At 36.5% G+C, this 21,166-nt stretch overlaps 1 protein-coding gene across 7 annotated transcripts in view; it reads left to right on the plus strand.

Annotated features, from left to right (window-relative positions):
* The window catches only part of ALMS1 (ALMS1 centrosome and basal body associated protein), a 136,101-nt gene that overhangs the window by 54,594 nt on the left and 60,341 nt on the right, over positions 1–21,166 (plus strand). For all 7 annotated transcript variants that reach the window (XM_037527631.2, XM_037527633.2, XM_054701731.1 and 4 more), the window contains 2 exons: positions 709–848; positions 18,788–20,625. In XM_037527631.2, coding sequence (XP_037383528.1) covers positions 709–848; positions 18,788–20,625 — 1,978 coding nt within the window. The remainder of the gene's footprint in view (positions 1–708; positions 849–18,787; positions 20,626–21,166) is intronic.

Below are 21,166 nucleotides of genomic sequence, written 5' to 3' on the forward strand. Positions count from 1 at the left end.
TTTGTTTGGAGTCTTGGGGGAAGTAGGTTTTGATGGCTGAAAGAGTATGGTGGTACCCTGGACTCCCAAACTAAAGTCTTATGTTTTCCTAATCCTCCCATTATAGTTATCCTTATTTTGTACAAAGGCAAAAACAAAACAGCAAACCAAGAAAACCCAATTTGCTCTGCTCTGCATCACTGTGTGTCTTTCTCATTCCCTTTTCTAATAAAATTCTTGAGGCTGATCTTAGACATTAGAAAAAACTAATCAAGCTATTTCGCACTAAAATTGGGTTAAAGGTTTAAAGGATTATTTACTGATCCGAATGATCTCTAATAGAATTCTGCTTAAAAAATATCTAAGACAATATGGGAAGCATATTTTGCATATAAACAATTCAGGCCTGCATGGGAATCTTTATTATTTCAGCTTTCATCAAATTGGCAGAAAGTGAAGCAGGAACTAATAGGGGAGGCAAAGGAACTGTCTTGATTAGACGCATGATTAAAATAACAGTGATTGAATACTGTATTTACAGCCACCTCTTTGAAGAAATATCTATATAGAGTATGATTTAAAAATCAGTTATTTCAGTGAAATGATCTCTCAAAACTTTTAATAATATATATGATTGAGAGTACACACAATTAAGTACTGTGATAGATATTAATTTGGCTGTACTGATGATCTGTGTGTTATCTCAAGTGCTTTATGCTTTCTCTCCAGCCTGGAATCTGAAGTTTAACTTGGCTCGTGAATATGAGTGTGGCTACTCAATTTCAGAATTAAATGAAGATGACCGGAGAAAAGTAGAAGAGATCAAAGCAAAATTGTTTGCTCATGAGAGAACAACTGCTTTGTCCAAGGTAGGAAATAAATCTAGATGTTGAAAAAAGAGAAATAGTGAAAGAAATGTAGTGAAATTTGCATCATTGATGATTCTAGCTGAGTCATTGCTAGTCTTTGTCTCAAGTGCTAGAAACCTTAATTCTTCAAAGATTAGATTATTATTCCAAATTTTCTACTAAAAAAAATAACTCTTTAGGAAAATAATAATGAATTCATTTGTCTTATCAATATGTTGGTGTTCCTCTTGTTTTCCCTTGAGGGTGATAGCTTGAGATGTAGGTGAAGTCTAGCTATTCTCTCCAGCTTAAGAACACAGAGCTGTAACAGTTTACATATATTTGACATTCATTTAAATAATATTTATATTCCTTCCACTGTTAACTTTCATTTATAAAAAAGAATATGTGAAGCATTTATAAAAAATAAAGAAAAGTAAAAATATTTTTTGCATTTTGGCCCTCCAGCTGGAGATATAGAATTAATTCAAATACCATTGAAGTTGTGTCTGTCTCCTTCCCCTCACATGTGTAGTTTTTCTTGACATTTAGTATGGTTTTTAACTCTGTAGTACATAGAATCAGCATGATAAATACTCTTCCGAGAATTGTGTTTTTCATAACCTTAGGTTTTTGAGATTCTTTTATATAGATGTACATAGTTACAGTTTATTCTTTTTTATCGCTGTAGATATTCCTGTATATGAATATGTCATAGTTTATCCATTCCCTTGAGGATAAGGCACTTACTCTGCTATTAGAAACAGTAACAGTGTAGTAATACCTACCTTGCAGGGTTTTGGGATGGCTTACATGAGAGAATGCCTATAAAATACTCAATAGAATGTGTGGTATCTGGTAATGCTTAATAATTGGCAGCTATTACCATTGTTATTAATCCTATATAAATTGGTATAGTCATCATATGCACAGATTTTTATGGCCTGCACTGCAGTTTATTAGAAAATTATTCATCAATGGTACAACATGATTTTTCTTCTTATCTCAATTTTGGTGAAGTTTTTAAAAGTATAAATTAGATTGGATTTGGGGATTACATATGTGAAAAACAAAATTAGTAAATAATAGAATGGCCATTGTCCTAGCATCCTTTGTTTAAAAATACATTTCCCCCCCATGATCTACATTTCCTTTCTTTAATCTTCTTGCTTAGTATTTTCATATCCCTCATCAATCAAATTGCCTTGTTTGGGGGTAGACTCCAGTTTGTATTACTTTAAAATACAGTGTCTTTAATTAGATTAAGCATGAAATTTTTTTCATGGTATGATCTGATCACCATGAAATGTAGGTGGTAATTTTCTTTATGCCAATGTGTTCTGCAATTTCAATAGTCGCATCATACTGTAGCATATTAAAAAAAAATAAAATATGAATTGCTGCCCATTTATGTATTTAGTAACTACTTTTGTCTAGATTATTAAAATGTTTGCTTAAACAGGGTTATGGGGGAAAAGTCTCAAACTTGATGAATTAAAATTTTTCTAACAACTGGGTAAAGTACCTCACCATGGTACCTCACCATCCTACTTGTAGTTCACCATACTTTTTAGAACTTGCTGAGTGATTGTGAACTGTAGTTTATTTTTTTCCTTTATAATTATTTTTAACTCAGGTAAATTGGGGCACCACCATAGTGCAGCCACCACTAACTCACCCATATTCCACTGCCATAGACCATTGTGCTTTCTCCCCTCTTCCAACACCTGCACAACTTTTGGTGCTTCAGTTCTGTAGTCAGCTATCAAGGGTTACTTTTTCAGCTGTCTTTATCAGACTATTAATTTAGTTACTTTATAGTCCATATATTAGTGACAACATCTGGTATTTGTCTTTCTCCTTTTTACTTATTTCACTTAGCATTAATCCTTCAACACTCCATCCCTGTGAACTTTAGTGTCATGTGTCTTGTTCTTAGTAAACTCATAATGGCCATGTCTTTATATTTTTGGGATGCTTTTTTTAATTTACATAGATCATTTCCTTTTAAAATTTCTTTAAATGCATACTTTTATATTATACAATAGTCTGTTGTATAATAATAACAATTTAATCGTCCCTTTATGGTTGGACATTTATTCATTCATTCCACAAATGCTTACTGAATGTGTAATTTGCTGGTCACTGGTCTGCTGAGAACATATCACTGCACAAAATAGATAGAAATTCCTTCCTTTTGAAGATTATGCTCAGTGAGGGAGCCATTTAAAATGAAAACAAACTAAAAGTAAAAGATTGGAACAAGATTGTACCTGCAAATAATCCAAATAGAAAGGGAGGAACTGATATTCTCATAATGGATCATCCAGACTTTTATCTAAAACAGGTAATCAGGGACAAAGATAACCACTATATAATCAGCAAGGGGACAATTCAGCAAGAAGACATAGTTTTTTAACATTTATGCACCTAACAAAGGGGTACCTAGTTATATAAAGCAACCATTAAAAGAGCTAAAACAACATGTTGTCAAAAATACACTTTTTGTCAGAGACTTTAATACACCACTGACACAAAGGGATAGATCATCCAGACAGAAAATTAGCAAAGAAATTAAGGCTTTACTTGAATTTTTGGGCCAGATGGATTTAATGGACATTTATAGAGTGTTCCATCCCAAAAGAAATGAGTACACTTTTTTCTCTAGGACACATGGAACATCCTCAAGAATAGACCCATATACTAACTAGAACACAAAACATGTCTCTGAAAATAGAAATTATATCAGACATCTTCAGAGATCACAGTGGTATGAAGCTAGAAATTAACTTCAAAAAGAATCCCAAAACAAACCAAATATGGAAACTAAACAAAACTCTTCTAAACAACAGTGGTTCAAAGAAGAAATCAGAAAGTATATTGAGACTAATAAAATTGGAGTGATAAACTGCCAGGCCTTAAAGGATGTTGCAAAAGCAGTACCACATGGAAAGTTCATAACAATATAGGCCCACATTAAAAAAAAAAAAAAAGACAAGAAATACCTCAAACAATCAAACTATGCAGCTGAAGGAACTAGAAAAAGAACAAAAGTATCCACAAATCAGCAGAAGGAAACAAATTATAAAAGTTAGGACAGAAATAAATGAAATAGGAAACAAAAAAGTCCAAAAGTTAAGTGAAACCAAGAGCTAGTTCTTTGAAAAAATAAAATTGAGAAGCCCTTAGGCTTATAAAGAAGAGAGGAAACCCAGTAGAAATGAAAGAGGTGAAATTACTTACGATGGATGGTGCAAAAATCCATAGAATATAAAAGCCTACCATGAACATCTATGCAAACAAACTGGACAACCTGGAAGAAATGTACAAGTTTTTAGATTCATACAACCTCCCAAGACTGAATGAAGATGAGATAGCTTTAATAGTTCAACCCCAAGTTTCTGAACTTGAAAGTATAATAAAAAGTCTAAGAACAAAAATCCAGGACTAGGTAGCTTCTGCAGTGAATTCTACCAAACCTTCAAAGAGAACCTAATACCTGTCCTCAAATTCTTCAGAAAAAATTGGAGTGGAAAACTCCCTAATGCATTGTATGAGCCAGCATTTATGATACCAAAACCAGTACAAAAAAAGAAAGCTATTGACTTATCCCTGATGAACATATACAAAAATTCTCAATAAAATCCTAGCAAACCAAATATAGCAACATTAAGAGAATCATCCACGATGCTCAAGTAAGCATTACAGGGATGCAAGGATGGGTCAACATACACACGTTAATAAACATCTTTCAACAAATCAACAAAAAGGAAGATAAAAATTACATGATCATCTCAATAGATGCTAAAAAAGCATTCAACAATATTCAACATCCATTTATGATAAAAACACTGAATAAAATGGAAATAAATGGAACTAATCTAAACGTTCTAAAGGACATATGTGACATATCCACAGTCAAGATCATACTCGATCATACAGGAGTCTCCGGAGGTAAGACTGTCACCACTATTATTCAGCATAGTACTGAAAGTTCTAGCTCAAGCAGTTAGGTAAGAAAAAGACTTAAAAGGAATCTGATTTGGAAAAGAAGTTGTGAGTCTGTCATTGCTTGTAGATGAGATGATAATATGCATAGAGTACCAAAAAAACTACTAGAAATAATAAACAAATATAGTAAAGTAGCAGGTTGCAAAGTCAGTACACAAAAATCAGTTATATTTCTGGATGCAGCCAATATATCAGAAGAAAGTGAAATAAGAAAACCCCATTTCCAATCACACCAAAGTGTATGAAAGACCTGGGAGTAAACTTAATGAAGGAGGTAAATGATGAATATATTGAAAGCTATAAAACTCTGTTAAAGGAAATAAAAGATGACACAAAGAAATGGAAAGCTAGCCCATGCTCATAGTTTAGAAGAATGAACATCATTAAAAGATGTGCATGGTACCTAAAACATTTTACAAATCCAATGCAATACCTATCAAATCCCAATTATTTATTTTCAAGGGAAGTAATCATTTTTAAAATTTAAGTGTAAATTTTAACAAAAGACCCTGAATAGCTGAAGCAACCCTGACAGAAGAGAGAAAAATAGAGGTATCACACTTGCTGCCTGCAACTATTTTACATAGCAACAGTAATCAAAGTAGTATGATATTGGAATAAAAGCAAAACAAACTCAGACCAGTGGAATAGAATAGAAAGCCCATATATTAACTCACACAAAATTAGGCAGTTAATCTTTGACAGTGGAGTCACAGCCATACAATGCAGAAAGGAAAACGTTAACAAATAATATTGGGAAACAATGGATAGCAACAAGCAAAAAAAAAAAAAGAAAAGAAAAACTAGATCCATACTTACCTTGATACACAAAAATTAATTAAAAGTGAATTAGAGGGCAGCAGTGTATTTCATCAGTCTGTCTGTTCTGTTCCCTGCTCTGGCTCTGATGAATTCCCTCACCCTCCTGTGCTTCTGACTGTACCCAGTGCTTGTATAAAAAAGTAAATAAATCTTTAAAAAAAAAAGTGAATAAGGGGGCCTCCCTGGTGGCACAGGTGGTTGAGCGCAGCGCTTTGAAGCTGTCCGCAGCCTCTGCAGTGCCGGTTTGATCCCTGCCGGCCTCGGAACAACCCACATGGCGAGGCAGACCTCTCCTGTCTCGCCCACTGCTCCGCTCAGCAGTGTATTTCATCAGTCTGCCTGTTCTGTTCCTCTCTCTGTCTCTGGTGAATCCTCTCATCCTCCCGCACATCTGACCTGTACCCCAGTTCTTGTATAAATAAAATAAATCTTTAAAAAAAAAAAAGAAGTAAAAAAATGAATTAGAGATCTAGATATAAAAACTGAAACCATAAAAAACTTGAAATGAAACATAGAGGGCACACTATAGGACATCAACTGGAAAGGTATTTGGAGACTCAACCCCAGTGGCAAGGGAAACAAAAATGAAAAACAAATGGCACTACCTCAAACTAAAAGGCTTTTGTACCTCAAAAGAAACTATCACAAAACCAAAAAGGCACCCTACAGAATGGGAAAAATATTTGCATGTCATATATGTGAAAAGGGACTGATCTCAAAATATACAATTTTTTTATACAATCCAACAAGAAAAAACAGGTAACCTGATGAAAAAAAAATGGGAGAAAGATCTAAATAGGCACTTTTCTGAAGAAGACATTCAGATGACCTAAAGACGTGAAAATGTTTCTCAACATTGCTTTTTATAAGGGAAATGCAAATCAAAGGTCACCTCACCTCTGTAAGTATGGTATGAAAATAACAAATGTTGGTGAGGATGTGGTGAAAAACGAACTCTCATCCACTGTTGGTAGAAATGAAATTTAGTGTTGCCTCTTTGGAAAATGGTATGAAGATTTAAGAAAAATAAAATCGAAATTCTATTTTTATACATAAAACAACACCGCTATTCTTAGGTATTTGAACAGATTTATGAATGCCTGTGTACATAAAAGCACTATCCACAATGGAACCAACCTAAGTGCCCTTCAAGAGATAAATGGATAAAGAAGTTGAGAGACATACTCAACAGAATGCTACACTGCTGTTAAGAAAAGATGAAATAGTGACTTTTGAGATAAAATAGATGGACCTCAAGGTGATTATGTTACATGAAAGAAGTTAGAAAGTGAAAGATGGATATTGATTGGTTTCACTTATCTGTGGAACATAACCAAAAATCATACACAGGCATAATACAACAGGAGTAAGTTGGATTTAGAAGAAAAAATTTAAGGTGTACCAGAGGGAACAGAATAAAGGGAGGGGAGAAGGGAAGTGGTTGGCATATTGTCATGGGTTGTTTGGTGGAGGGTAAATGGAATGTGCACATATGGAGGAGCAAAAATGTAAAACCAAAGTAGAAATAAAAATTAGCAAATTTTGGCAATTATGAATAAAGGTGCAATAGACATCACTATGTAGGTTTTTATGTGCACATGAGTTTTTTACTCCTTTGGGTAAATACTAAGGAATATGAATGCTAGAGTGTATGTTAAGAGTTAGTTTTGTAAGAAACTGCCAAACTGCCTTACAAAGTGGCTGTACCATTTTGTATTCCTACCAACAATGAATATGAGTACCTGCTGCTGTGCCTCCTTGTCGCATTTGGTATTGTCAGTGCCCTGGATTTTGACAGTTCTAATAGATGTGTAGTGGTACCTCATTAAAATTTGCATTTCTCTGATGTGCAACATCTTTTTCCTTTTTATATGCTTTGTCATATAAAGAGCCATATATCTCTTTTAGTGTGGTTTCTGTTCAGATCTATTATAGCTCATTTTCTAATAGCCTTTTTTTTTTTTTTTTTTTGGTTTGTGTCATTGAGTCTTTTTTTTTTTTTAATAATAAATTTTATTTTTGTATTCCCCATACAATTGCAACCTCCTCATTCTGACCCCAATCCCTCCCCTCCCGTCCCTCACCCCCCAAAGAGTGTCTCTGGTTCATAATTTTTTGTTGATTTTGATTTTCACTTTCTTATAGTGATTCATTTTCCTGGTCCCTTATTTAAGTTTTCTAGATTCCTGCTATGAGTGAGACCATCCGGTATTTTTCTTTTTCTTTCTGGCTTATTTCGCTGAGCATGATCCCTTCCAGCGCCATCCATGTTGCTGCAAATTGCATGTGTTTATCTTTTTTGAATGCTGAATAATATTCCATGGTATATATGTACCACATCTTCTTGATCCAGTCATCTATTTTTGGGCATTTGGGCTGTTTCCAAAGCTTAGCTATTGTAAATAGTGCTGCTATAAACATAGGGGTGCAGGTGCTCTTTGGAATTGATGTTTCTGTGTCCTTTGGGTAAATACCTAGGAGTGGAATTGCTGGATCATATGGAAGCTCTATGTTTAGTAGGTCCAGAAATCTCCACACAGCTCTCCATAGTGGTTGGACCACTTTGCACTCCCACCAACAGTGCAGAAGAGTTCCTTTTTCTCCACACCCTCGCCAACATTTGTTGTTGCTAGTTTTTTTAATATGTGCCATTCTCACTGGTGTAAGATGGTATCTCACGGTAGTTTTGATTTGCATTTCCCTGATTACAAGTGATGTTGAACATTTTTTCATATACCTGTTGTCCATTTGTATTTCCTCTTCAGAGAAGTTTCTTTTTAGCTCTTCTGCCCATTTTTTGACAGGATTATTTTCTTTGTTGTTGTTGAGTCTCATCAGCTCTTTGCAGATTTTTGTGATCAGTCCTTTATCATTAGTGTTGTGTGCAAAAATGTTCTCCCAGTTGGTGGGGTTTCTCTTTGTTTTTGTTATTGTCTCTTTTGCTGTGCAGAAGCTCTTTAATTTGATGTAGTCCCAACTGTTTATCTTTGCCTTCACTATCACTGCTTTGGGTGATGTGTCTGTAAAGATGTCTTTGATGTGAATATCACGTAGTGTTTCGCCTATATTCCCTTCTATGTATTTTATGGTTTCTGGTCTTATGTCTAGTTCTTTAATCCATTTTGAGTTGGTTTTTGTGTATGGTGTGAGGCAGCAGTCAAGCTTCATTCTTTTGCATGTAGCAACCCAGTTTTCCCAGCACCATTTATTGAACAAACTTTCTTTGCTCCAATGCATATTCTTTGCTCCTTTGTCGAAGATTAATTGACCATAAATCTGTGGGTTTATTTCTGGATTTTCTGTTCAATTCCATTGATCTGTGTGTCTGTTCTTGTTCCAATACCATGCAGTTTTGATGATTATGGCTTTGTAGTATAGTTTGAAGTCTGGGAGTGTGATGCCTCCATTCCCTTCATTTTTTTTTTTTCAGGAGAGCTTTGGCTATTCGGGGTTTTTGGTGATTCCATATGAATTTCATGAATAATTGTTCTATTTCTTTGAAGAATGACAGTGAAATTTTCATTGGAATAGCATTGAATCTGTATATTGCTTTTGGTAGGATGGCCATTTTAATAATGTCTATTCTTCCAATCCATGAGCAGGGGATGTCTTTCCATTTCTTTGTGTCTTCTTCTATTTCTTTTAACAGTGTTTTAGAGTTTTCTTTGTATAAGTCCTTTACCTCTTTTGTTAGATTTATTCCCAAGTATTTGATTTTTTTTTGTTTCGATAATAAAAAAGGATGGTTTTCTTGATTTCTTCTTCAGATTTATTGTTTGTGTATAGGAAGGCTACTGACTTTTGCATGTTGTTTTTGTATCCTGCCACTTTACTGAACTGATTGATGGAGTTGAATTAGTTTTTCTGTGGAGTTTTTGGGGTTCTCTATGTATATTATCATATCATCTGCAAATAGTGATAGTTTGACTTCTTCTTTTCCTATTTGGATTCCTTGTATGTCTTTCTCTTGTCTTATTGCTCTGGCTAGGACTTCCAGTATTATATTGAAAAGCAGTGGTGAGAGTGGACATCCTTGTCTTGTTCCAGATCTTCATGGAAATGCTTTCAGCTTTTCACCATTGAGAATGATACTGGCTGTTGGCTTGTCATAGATGGCCTTTTTTTTTTTTAACAAATTTTTTTTTTTTAATAGAGGCATGTTTTATTTATTTATTTGTTTGTTTGTTTGTTTGTTTTGTTTATACATGCACTGGGTACAGTTAGAAGTGCGGGAGGGTGAGAGAATTCACCAGAGCCAGAGCGGGGAGCAGAACAGGCAGAAGGACCGAAGTACACTGCTGAGGGGAGCAGCGGGCGGCAGGAGAGGTCTGCGCACCATGTGGGACCCTCCTCCGGTGGCTGGGGAGCAGCCGGGGATCGAACCTGCACCGCAGAGGCCGCGGGCAGCTTCACAACCCAGTGCTCAACCGCTGCGCCACCGGGGAGGCCCTAGATGGCCTTTTTGATGTTGAGGTATGTTCCTTGTATCCCAAGAATTTCAAGGGCTTTTATCGTGAATGGGTGTTGCACTTTGTCGAAAGCTTTCTCAGCATCTATTGATATTATCATGTAGTTTTTATCTTTCTTTTTGTTGATGTGTTGGATAATGTTGATTGATTTTCAGATGTTGAACCATCTTTGTGTCCCTGGAATGAATCCTACTTGGTCGTGGTGAATTATCTTATGGATACATTGTTGGATTCGGATAGCTAAAATTTTATTGAGGATTTTTGCATCAGTGTTCATTAGGGAGATTGGCCTGTAGTTTTCCTTTTTTTGTGTTGTCCTTGTTCGATTTTGGTATTAGTGTAATGTTGACTTCATAGAACGTGTTTGGTATTGTCCCTTCCTTCTCAATTTTTTGGAAGAGTTTGTGAAGGATAGGCACTATTGTCTCTAAATGTTTGGTAGAATTCATTTGTAAATCCATCAGGTCCTGGGCTTTTGTTTTTGGGGAGGTTTTTGCTTACCATTTCAATTTTGCTGCTTGTAATTGGTCTGTTGAGGTGTTCAATTTCTTCTTTATCTAGCTTTGGGTGATTGTAGAGTTGTAGGAATTTGTCCATCTCCTCTAGATTGTTGAACTTGTTTCCATATAACTGTTCATAGTAGTTACTGATTATTCTTTTGATTTCTGCTGTGTCCGTTGTGATTTCTCCTCTTTCATTTGTGATCCTGTTTATTTGTGCTTTCTCCCTTTTTTCCTTTGTGAGCTAGGGGTTTGTCTATTTTATTTATTTTTTCGAAGAACCAGCTCTTGGATTCATTGATCTTTTGGATTGTTTTTTTAGTTTCAATTTCATTTATTTCTGCTTTGGTTTTTATTATTTCTTTTCTTCTACTGGTCTTGGGTTTTTTTTGTTGTTCTTTTTCTAGATCTTTGAGCTTCAAGATTAGGTTGTTTCTTTGAGTTCTTTCTTGTTTCTTGATGTGAGCCTCTATTGCTATATATTTTCCTCTTATTCCTGCTTTTGCTGTATCCCATACATTTAGGAAATTGGTGTCCTCCTTGTCATTCAATTCAAAGAATTTTTTAATATCTTCTTTGATCTCCTCGTTAGTCCAGTGGTCTTCCAGAAGTGTGGTTTTCAATCTCCATGAGGCAGGAGAGTTCCTTGCCTTCTTTTTATGGTTTATTTCTAGTTTGATGCCTTCATGGTCAGAAAAGATGGTTGGTATGATTCAATCTTGGTGTATCTGTTGATGTTTGTCTTGTGTCCCAGTATGTGATCGATCCTGGAGAATGATCCATGTGCGCTTGAGAATAATGTGTACTCAGATTTTTTTGGGTATAGTGTTCTATAGATGTCTGTTAAGCCCAAGTGCTCTAGATCCTTATTTAGAGCTTTAGTGTCTTTACTTATTTTTTGTCTCGTTGATCTATCCATTGTTGATAGTGGTGTGTTGAAGTCTCCCACCAAGTATGTGTTTTCTCTGTTGTCTGTTTTCAGAGATGACAATAGTTGTCTTATATATTTTGGTGCTCCTTCGTTTGGTGAATATATGTTAATGAGTGTTATTTCTTCTTGAAATATTGTCCCCTTGATCATAATGTAGTGACCATTGGGGTCTCTTTTTATCTTTTTGAGTTTGAAATCTGTTTTATCTGATATAAGTATAGCTGTTCCTGCTTTCTTTTCTGGTCCATTTGCTTGTAGGATTGTTTTCCATCCTTTAACTTTGAGTCTATTTTTATCTTTTGTAGCTAAATGTGTTTCCTGGATACAGCAAAAGGTTAGATTTTTATTTCTTAATCCAGCCTGCGACTCTGTGTCTTTTTATTGAAGAGTTTAGTCCATTTACATTTAGAATTAATATTGATATGTTAGCATCTGTATTTGCCATTGTGTTTGTCTTTCCTTTGATTTTATTTATTTATTCTTTTAATAACTTTTGGGGGGGGCCTTCTTTCAGTGTTATTTGTCCCTCTGAGGTTCTGGCTTTAGGACTCCTTGTAGTATTTTTTGGAGTGGGGGTTTAGTCTTAAGGAAATTTCAGAGTTTCTGTTTGTCTGGGAAGGTCCTTATTCTTTCTTCATAGAGGAAGGAGAGCTTTGCGGGATAGAGTATTCTTGGTTGGCATCTGTTTTCTTGGAGTCTGTTGACTATGTCCCTCCACTCTCTCCTTGCCCGTAGCGTTTCTTCGGAGAAGTCTGATGTCAGTCTGATTGATTTTCCTTTGAATGTTATCTGTTTCTTCCCTCTTGTCAGCTTCATTATTTTTTCCTTGTCCTGGATTCTTGGGAGCGTTACTATTATGTGTCTTGCTGTATTTTTCCTTTCGTTGTGGAAGTTTGGTGTTCTTCTTGCTTCTTGTATATCAATTTTCAGCTCCTTCTTCACGTTTGGGAAATTATCTTCAATTATCTACTTGAATATTTTCTCTGTTCCTACATCTCTCTCCTCCCCTTCTGGGATTCCTATAACTCTTATATTTCCTTTCCTCATGGAGTCAGATAGTTCCCAAAGTCTTTCTTTGGTCTTTTTCCTTCATACTTCTCTTTCCTTTTCTGTTTTGGTTCTTTTTATTTCTGTGTCTTCCAGAGTACTTATTCGTTCTTCCATTTCATCTAATCTGCTTTCATTGCTTTTCCCAGAGTTCTTTAGCGTCTCCATTAATTCTTTGATCTCCTGCATTTCTTTTACTTCCCTCTTTAAGGACTCAATTTCATTCTTCTGATCATTGATTATTTTTCCCTTATCATTGTTTTCTTTTATGACTTCTGTCAGTTTTTTAATCATGGCAATTTTAAATTCTTTTTCTGGAAGGCTCAGAAGTTCTTCCAAGTTACTGTCGTTGCAATCTGGGGGGTGGTTTTCTTTTTGTGGTGTGCTTTTTTTCCTGAGGAGCTGCTGGTTTGCATGTGGTTTTTCTGCTCCCTACTGTCTGTTTTCTAATTTGCCGTATGTATTGGGACACTGTGTTACTGGTACTGGCCGGCATCTTGGGCGAACTTCCCAGCTCACCTCTGGCTCCTCCAGGAGCCATCTGCCAGTTTCAGTCAGGCTTTACTGAAGAAAGGTCCCTGTTCTAAAAAGGCAATGCGGGTTTGCACTCCTCTGCGTGCCTGGTCTGCCCCAGTCTTGGGAGCCTGCTCCCCCTCTGGGCTTGGACTGCTGGCCAGAAGGGGCCTGGCGTGGGCGAACTTCCCAGCTCACCTCTGGCTCCTCCGGGAACCTTCTGCCAGTTTCAAGCAGTCTTTACTGAAGAAATGTCCCTGTTCTAAAGTGGCAGTTCGGGGATGCACTCCCTGCGCGCCCGGTCTGCCCCGGCAGTGGGTTCCCGCTCCCTCTCTGGGCTCGGACTGTAGGCCAGAAGGGGCTTGGCATGGGTGAACTTCCCAGCTCACCTCTCTCTTTATCTATTTTTAAGTCAATTTTTTCTGTTTGTTTTTGAGTAGTAAGAGTTCTTTATGTGTTCTAGATAATAACCCCTTATCAGATATGATTTATAAATATTTTCTCCTGTTCTGTAGGTTGCCTTTTTCCTCTGTTGTGTACTTTATATACAGAAGTTTTAATTTGATATAGTATAGATTATATAATTTACTTTTGTTGTATGTCCTTCAGAAATAACTTTTATGTTTGCAGTGCAAATTCATTTTTTACGAATGGATAGTCAGTTGTCCCAACACTTTTTCTTAAAAAGATTTCCTTTTTCATGAATTTTCTTGGCTCCTTTGTCAAAGATTAGTTCACCATAAATGTTGGTGTTTATTTCTCTACTGTCATTTCTGTTCCCTTGATCTATATGTCTGTCCCTGTGCAGTATCATTCTTACCTCAATTAATGAGGCTGTCTAGTAAGTTTTGAAACCAGAGAGTGATTTCTCCGACTTTGTTCATCATTTTCAAGATTGTTTTGGCTACTTTGTGTCCCTTGAATTTTCACATGAATTTTAAGATGTTTGTCAATTTTTGCAAAAATTAAAAAAAAAAAAAAGTCAGCTGGGATTTTGATAGGAATTTTATTCAATCTGTAGATCATTATGGGAAACATTGCTATCTTAACAATATTTAAATCTTCCAGTCCTTTAGGGTTTTCAATTTATTTCAACCTTCTGTAAATTTTTTTCAATGGTGTTTTATATTGTCTTAATTTTGTTACAAATACTAAATATTTTATTCTTTTTTTGTGTGCCATTGTAAATGGAATTGTTCACTGTGTATTGATATATACTTAATTTTTGTATCCTGAGCTGGCATCCTGCAACTTTGCTGAACCTGTTTGTTAGTTCTTGTTGGTTTCCTTGGGATTTTCTGTTTCAGAGATCCTGCTATCTGCTCTTAGATATAGACTTACATCATCCTTTCCCATCTGGATTACTTTAATTGCTTTCCTGATTGCCCTGGCTAGTAGTAAGAGGGAAAAGAAACACACTTGCTTTGTGTTTTCCTAGGAAATAAGTATCTCTTCTTTCACCATTTAGCTTACAATGCATCTTTTGTCCTGTTATAGTGCAAAGTGGTTTTATCATAAAAGTGCATTTTGTTGAGCTAAACAGTAGCTTTTAAGAGCTTCTTACATAGTTTGTTGGGATGTAACAAGTTTTGGGCTGTTTTTTTTGGATTTTGTTTTTTGAGTTTTTTTTTTTTTTAAAGATTTATTTGTTCATTTACCCAAGGACCAGGGTACAGGCCAGATGCATGGGAGGGTGAGAGGATTCACCAGAGACAGAATGGGGAACAGAACAGGCAGACTGACGAAATACACTGCTGAGGGGAGCAGCGGGCGAGACAGGAGAGGTCTGCCGCGCCATGTGGGATTCTCGCTGGCACGCCAGGATTGAACCCACGCTGCAAAGGTTGCGGACAACGTCCAGCGCTGTGCTCAACCCGCTATGCTACTGGGGAGGGATGTAACAAGTTTTATAGCTTATCTAGAAAAGGTTAGATGACAAAAAGTATTTAAATCTGTATTTGCCAAATACTGTTGTTATAAAAAATTTCAAAATGGAAAGGTTATTATGAAAGATGCTTATAATTATTAGTGTTTGAAAGAGGTGATGGGTGTAGGTAGGACTTGTGGTATTCAAAAAATTTGTAAGATATGCATTGTTGGAAATGAGGAAGAAATATTTTTAGGGATGAGTGTAAATCTAATCATACCCAATTCTAAGAGTCTGGATTGTTTGTTTATCACATTTGGGGTTTTTATTTACCAGTGCTAGGTTAGGTGGTATGGACAATAAGAAGCTATGTAATAAAAGTGGCATTTGAAAAAATGTTAGTTTTGCCCAATGACCTCTAATTAATTTGGGGCTTTGGAAAATATTCAGCATTTTAATTTGAATAATTATTGATTCACATGCAGTAGTAGGAAATAATACAGAAAGATAGCTTACACTCTTTGCCCAATTTACCTCAATGGTAACCTCTTGCAGAAATGTAAAAATATGTCACCATCAGGATACTGACATAGATGCAGTCGGAACACTTAATACTTATATCACAGGGATCTCTCATGTTGTCCTATAATAGTTATATCCACTTCTTTCATAACTTATATCCACTTATTTCTGGAACTCTCGCCTTTCTTAATCCCTGGCAACCATTAAACTGACAAATCTCTTCATTTTTATAGTTTTTATTATTTAAAATAAATAATTTTATTGTCACATAAATGAAGTCATACATATGCAAACTTCTGGTATTGATTTTTTTTTTTTCACTCACATAATTCTCTGGAGAATATCCAGGTTGTTATAGCAATAGCTTGTTTTTATTGCTATGTAGTATTCCATAGTATGGATGTACCACAGTTTGCTAAAATATTTCTTATTGTGTGACATGTTGATTGTTTTCCAGTTTTTGGCTATTACAAATAAAGCTGCTTTGCATATTCATGTTTGGGGTTTTTCATGTCTTTCTGTGGATAAATGCCCAAAAGTGCAATTACTGGGTGATATGGTAATTGTATATATTTAGATTACTGAGAGATTGCCACATTATTTCCCAGGGTTATTGTACCAGAGAATTATAAGTGATTCTGTTAATTGCACATCCTGACCAGCCTGTGGTGTCCTCACTTAAAAAAAAATTAAAACATTCTCTCCCTCCCTACCCCCATGGCATAATATAACAGTAGAGACATGGGAATGTGCATGCTGAAGCCAAGTTACTCTTAGGTTCCATAAATACTTTGCCTGCAAGCTCATGATGGCATAGTAGTTGGCAATGCCCCAGACAAGCGGGATGCTGGTCTGTTCCCACAAATCTTTATCCCAGTCTTCATCTCAGGGCGCGACCATGTGCTCTCAGACAGAGTATCTTGTCCAGGCGTACTTTTTTTAAACAATTTAGCTTTTGTCAATCAATACAACTTTTGTTATCAGAGTCTGAGACGTGATGACTGATTTAGGTAATCTGGTCGGGCACTGAAGTGCTAAGTAGGGGCTTCACACGGAAGCTTACGCATCAGAATGATTCTTTCTGCCAGTGATAAAACTCAGGCCCTTTGGGTTTTTTTCATGGCATTATAAGAGCTTTTTAGGAACCAGGACGTAGTTTCTAACTCGTTATAGAAATGAAGGATCCAAATTCAAGTAGTCTTTACCGCGGTCTCTTTAGCCTGACGTTCGTTCTTCCAGCACTTTCGCGGCCCCTGACGCTAGCGGGTGGGGCTCCCACTTCCTGTGACGGTAATATTCACTGTGGTGTGCGATCTTGATTCAGGCCAGATGCTTAGGCTGGGAATTTGGCCATGGCCTCGTGGGCCCATCCTGGAGCTCCCCTTGTAGGGCCCTTGCTACTCCTTAAGTATTTTTTATTTTGACCGTCTAATAGGTATGTAATGCGATAATCATTGTGGCTTTAATTTGTTTTTGTTTTTGTTTTTTTAAGATTTATTTTATTTATACAAGAACTGGGGTATAGGCCAGAGGTGCAGGAGGGTGAGAGAATTCACCAGAGACAGAGCAGGGAGCAGAACAGGCAGATGGACCGAAGACACTGCTGAGGGGAGCAGCAGGCAAGGCAGAAGAGGTCTGTTGTGCCAAGTGGGTATCTCCCTGGCTGGCCGGGACTTAAACCCACGCTGCAGAGGCTGAGGACAGTTTCACAGCACTGCATTCAACCCACTGTGCCACTGGGGAGGCCCTGTGGTTTTAATTTGAATCTTTAATAGTTAATGTTGAACATCTTTTCATGCACTTATTTCCCATTTCTGTCCTATTTTAGTGAAATGTCTTAGTTTTATGGTGACTTTTCTGAGTGGATTTTTTTTTTTTTTACTATTGGTTTTAGTGTTCTTTATATATGTCTATACAGTCCTTTTACTGTATATGACATTTGTAAGTCTTTTCTTCCAGTTTATAATTGGGAAAGAAAGGAATATTTCATTACTGCAGAGAGGGTATGAAAATCCAGTTTCCCCAGGTGGTCACTACTGACTTCACAAGGGTAGCCGTGCAGGGAAGAAAATAAGTCCTGGACTCCTGCTTGGCTATCTGTGTAGCACCTTGGCTTAAATATTGAGGATGCCTTATTAACAGTGGAAGTCTAGGCTCCTAGCTTTACCCTCACTGGTGGGTGTGGGTGGGTGAGGCCACAGGTTTTTTATGTGGTTTGACTTGAATTGAACAGTTATTGTCTAAAAGTTTTCTGTTTTACTAGACTTCACATTAGCTTTTTTTAGGTAATGACATAAGGTTTTTGTTAGAACTTTTGTCTGTGTCTTTGTTCCTTGGCGGCTGGCTTCTTTAGCTCCAACTGTGAAATGTATGAAGTAAAAAGAAAATCCAGGAATCTCACACCATGTCATTTCTCAGGTCCCAAGATGCTTAACCAGTCTACCTGTTCTACATTAAAATGTTTGTTTTATAAATAATGTTCAGGATTTTTAGTTTTATGTAGCAGGTGGAACATGGAAAAGTAAATCTACTTCATTGTATGGGAAGTGGCAGCATAATTTAAAATACTTATATAGGGAATCAAATGTGGCTAGATTAAAGAGAATGCCAAATTATGACTTTAATTGTAAAACAAATCTCAAATTTTATATTTATGTTGGTTTTAGGCACTGATCCTTCTGTATACCAGGAAGAAGTACTAGTTCTTTCTCCTATTCTTAGTTGTAAAGTATTAAGGTATATGCTAAGCTTATGTAACAAAGAGACCCCAAAACACAATGTCTTAAGTAAAATAGGATTTTGCTTTTCTTTCATGTGATAGTCCAGGATAGGAAAGGGAACTCTGCTTTTTGAGGTCATCTTGGTATTTTAAATAAAGAAAGCAGAAATTGTACTTAACTACTTTTGCACATGTCCTATTGCTGTAAGCCTCATCATACAATCACAGTAGCTGCAAAAGTAACTGCAAATGTCTCCAGTTTGTTGGTCATGTGAGAAAGGGATCTGCATTACTAAAATAAAATAACAAAGGTATGCTGGGAGACAACAGTAGTTTTTGCTTTCATTACTTAAGTGAAAAATTTTTAGGAGAAGTTAACTTTATGGTCTTAATTATGAGCCATTTTATTCTATATATAAATGTCTGTTCTTTTTTTTTTTTTTTACTTTTTTTGTTGTAAAAGATCAACATGACTTTCATGGTCAAATCGTAGCCTGGTTGTAAAACTGTTACATAATTATTTGTAGTACTGTAAAAAGAATTTATTTTTATCTTTCAGGGTTTACGGAGTCCACAGGGAATAGGATGCAAACCAGGAGCTGTGTGTAGTCACATTATAATTGAGAGCCATGAGAAAGGATGTTTCAGGACTCTAACTGCTGAACAACCACAATTGGATACTCACCCTTGTGTTTTCAGATCTGCTGAACCCTCAGAAATGATCAGAGGACAACGGAGCCCTTCATCATGGAGAAGCAGGCACATAAATCTTTGCAAATCACTAGACCAGAACAACCCCCATTTCAAAGTGTGGAATTCCTTGCAGTTTCAAAGTCATTCCCCATTTGAAAACTTTACAGCTGATGACTTCAACATTAGCAAGGGTCTTCAGATGCCTTTCCATGAAAAGATGGACCCTTGGCTGTCAGAATTAGTAGATCCTGCTTGTGTGCTGCCATCTGAAGAAATGGAGTGTCATTTTCCATCACGTTCTTCATCACAAATGCCGCCCCCAGAATCCATGAAAAAGTTTACTACCTCCATCACTTTCTCATCTCACCGACATTCTAAATGCATTTCAGATTCCTCTGTTTTTAAGGTTGGTGTTACTGAAGGTAGCCAATGTACTGGAGCATCTATGGGGGTATTTAATTCTCATTTCACTGAAGAGCAAAATATTCCTAGAGATCTAAAACAGAGAACCTGTTCTCCTTCATCGTTTAAAACTTTGGGTCATTCACCAGATAAAACTGTGACTATTTTAGCAGAAAGTAGTAGGCAAAACCAAAAATTACCTGTTGAACTTTCTCACCAAGAAGAAAAACTCTTAGAAAGATCACATTTCAAAGGCAGTCATTTTGAGCCCAGTACCCATGCAGATTCTCACAATTTTAAGGAAGTTCATTTTTCTGATAACAATACCCCCATTAATTTGGACAGGCCAAGTTCCACACCCTCCATAAAAGAGAAGAATATAACTATAACTCCAGATTTACCTTCGCACATTTTCCTTGAACAGCGGGAGCTCTTTGAACAATGCAAATTCCCACCTACAGATCATCATGTGGGAAAACATTCTCCCCCTCCTCAGCATCAGGATTATTTAGCTCCAAACCTTCCTTGTCACATTTTTCTTGAAAAACGAGACTTCTTTGAACAAGCCCCACATGTAGAGCATCAGATGAAAGAAAATGAATCACCAATCCCTCAAGGTCAGGATAGTATAGCTTCAGGAACTCCTTGTTCCATTTTTCTTGAGCAACGTAAGCTCTTTGAACAAAGCAAAGCCCCAAATAAAGATTACCACATAAGAAAACACCCTTCCTCCCTTCCTCAAGATGAGGATTGTGTAGTAGAAAAGAAGAATCAACATAAACATAAATCACACATTAGTAATATGATAAATGTTGAACCCAGCTCCAATAATGTGGTCTCCCAGCCAACCTCAAATCAGTATACGGTAGTAACATCTACATCTACTCCACCTTCAAATAGAAAAGCAATTTCTTGTGTTCGTATAACTCTTGGTCCCAAGACTCCTTCCAAGTTGGATAGTGGAACCTTAGATAAGACATTTCAGTCATTGGATCCTGCTTCTAAAACAAGGATGAATAGTGAGTTTAACTCTGACCTGCAAACTATATCTTCAAGATCATTGGAACCAACCTCCAAATTATTGACCAGTAAAACGATAGCACAGGATCAAGAATTTCTAGGACCTAAATCTTCACCGGACTTGGAAGTTGTACAGTCTCCTCTTCCAGATAATTACATTCAGGATTTGAAAATCATACCTTCTGAGAATAGCCAGTTAGTAACCTCAAGGCAAACACAAGTGAACAATTCAGACTTGGAAAGATATTCCAATCCAGAAGGGACTCCAGTATCTGCAGATCGGTAAGTCTCATTGTGCTAACAAGCAAGCTGATGGGATTTGTGATAAAGGGTTTTTTTTAAGCAAATGTAAGTTTTGGGGGAAAGGCAGTATATTTTTTTCTTAGGGGAGGTTGTATCTGACTAATCAAGGGATATATAAATACCTAAGTAAGAGAGAACATGTGAAAGTGGTATAGTCTTTCAAAGAGCTTTTGACAAGACCTGACCGCAGTATTTTAAAATGTTGAGCTACTTTTAAAAGAATTTTTGATCTTCCAGTGGTACAATTTACTAATTCCTTATTTGCTATGTTGGAGATATCTGCGCTGAAGACCAGGCTTTGAGTAGGGATGCACGCATGCTCTTGTTCTAGTCCTTTCTCTCATTCTCACTCTGTCTTTGCCCTTGCTTTCTTTCCCTGCCCACCCCCCCCACTCTCACTCTCTCCCTCTTTATTTTATGATTTCTGCAACAATAAAAAAAATTGCTTCCTAGTAGAGGATTCCAGCAGACATCTCTTAAGCCAATTTATCAAGATTAACATTACCAGTAATTCGTATCA

Source organism: Talpa occidentalis, unplaced genomic scaffold (genome assembly GCF_014898055.3).
Source record: "Talpa occidentalis isolate TD23 unplaced genomic scaffold, MPIMG_talOcc4v2.1 talOcc4.5, whole genome shotgun sequence".
In the NCBI taxonomy this organism is placed as follows: domain Eukaryota; kingdom Metazoa; phylum Chordata; class Mammalia; order Eulipotyphla; family Talpidae; genus Talpa; species Talpa occidentalis.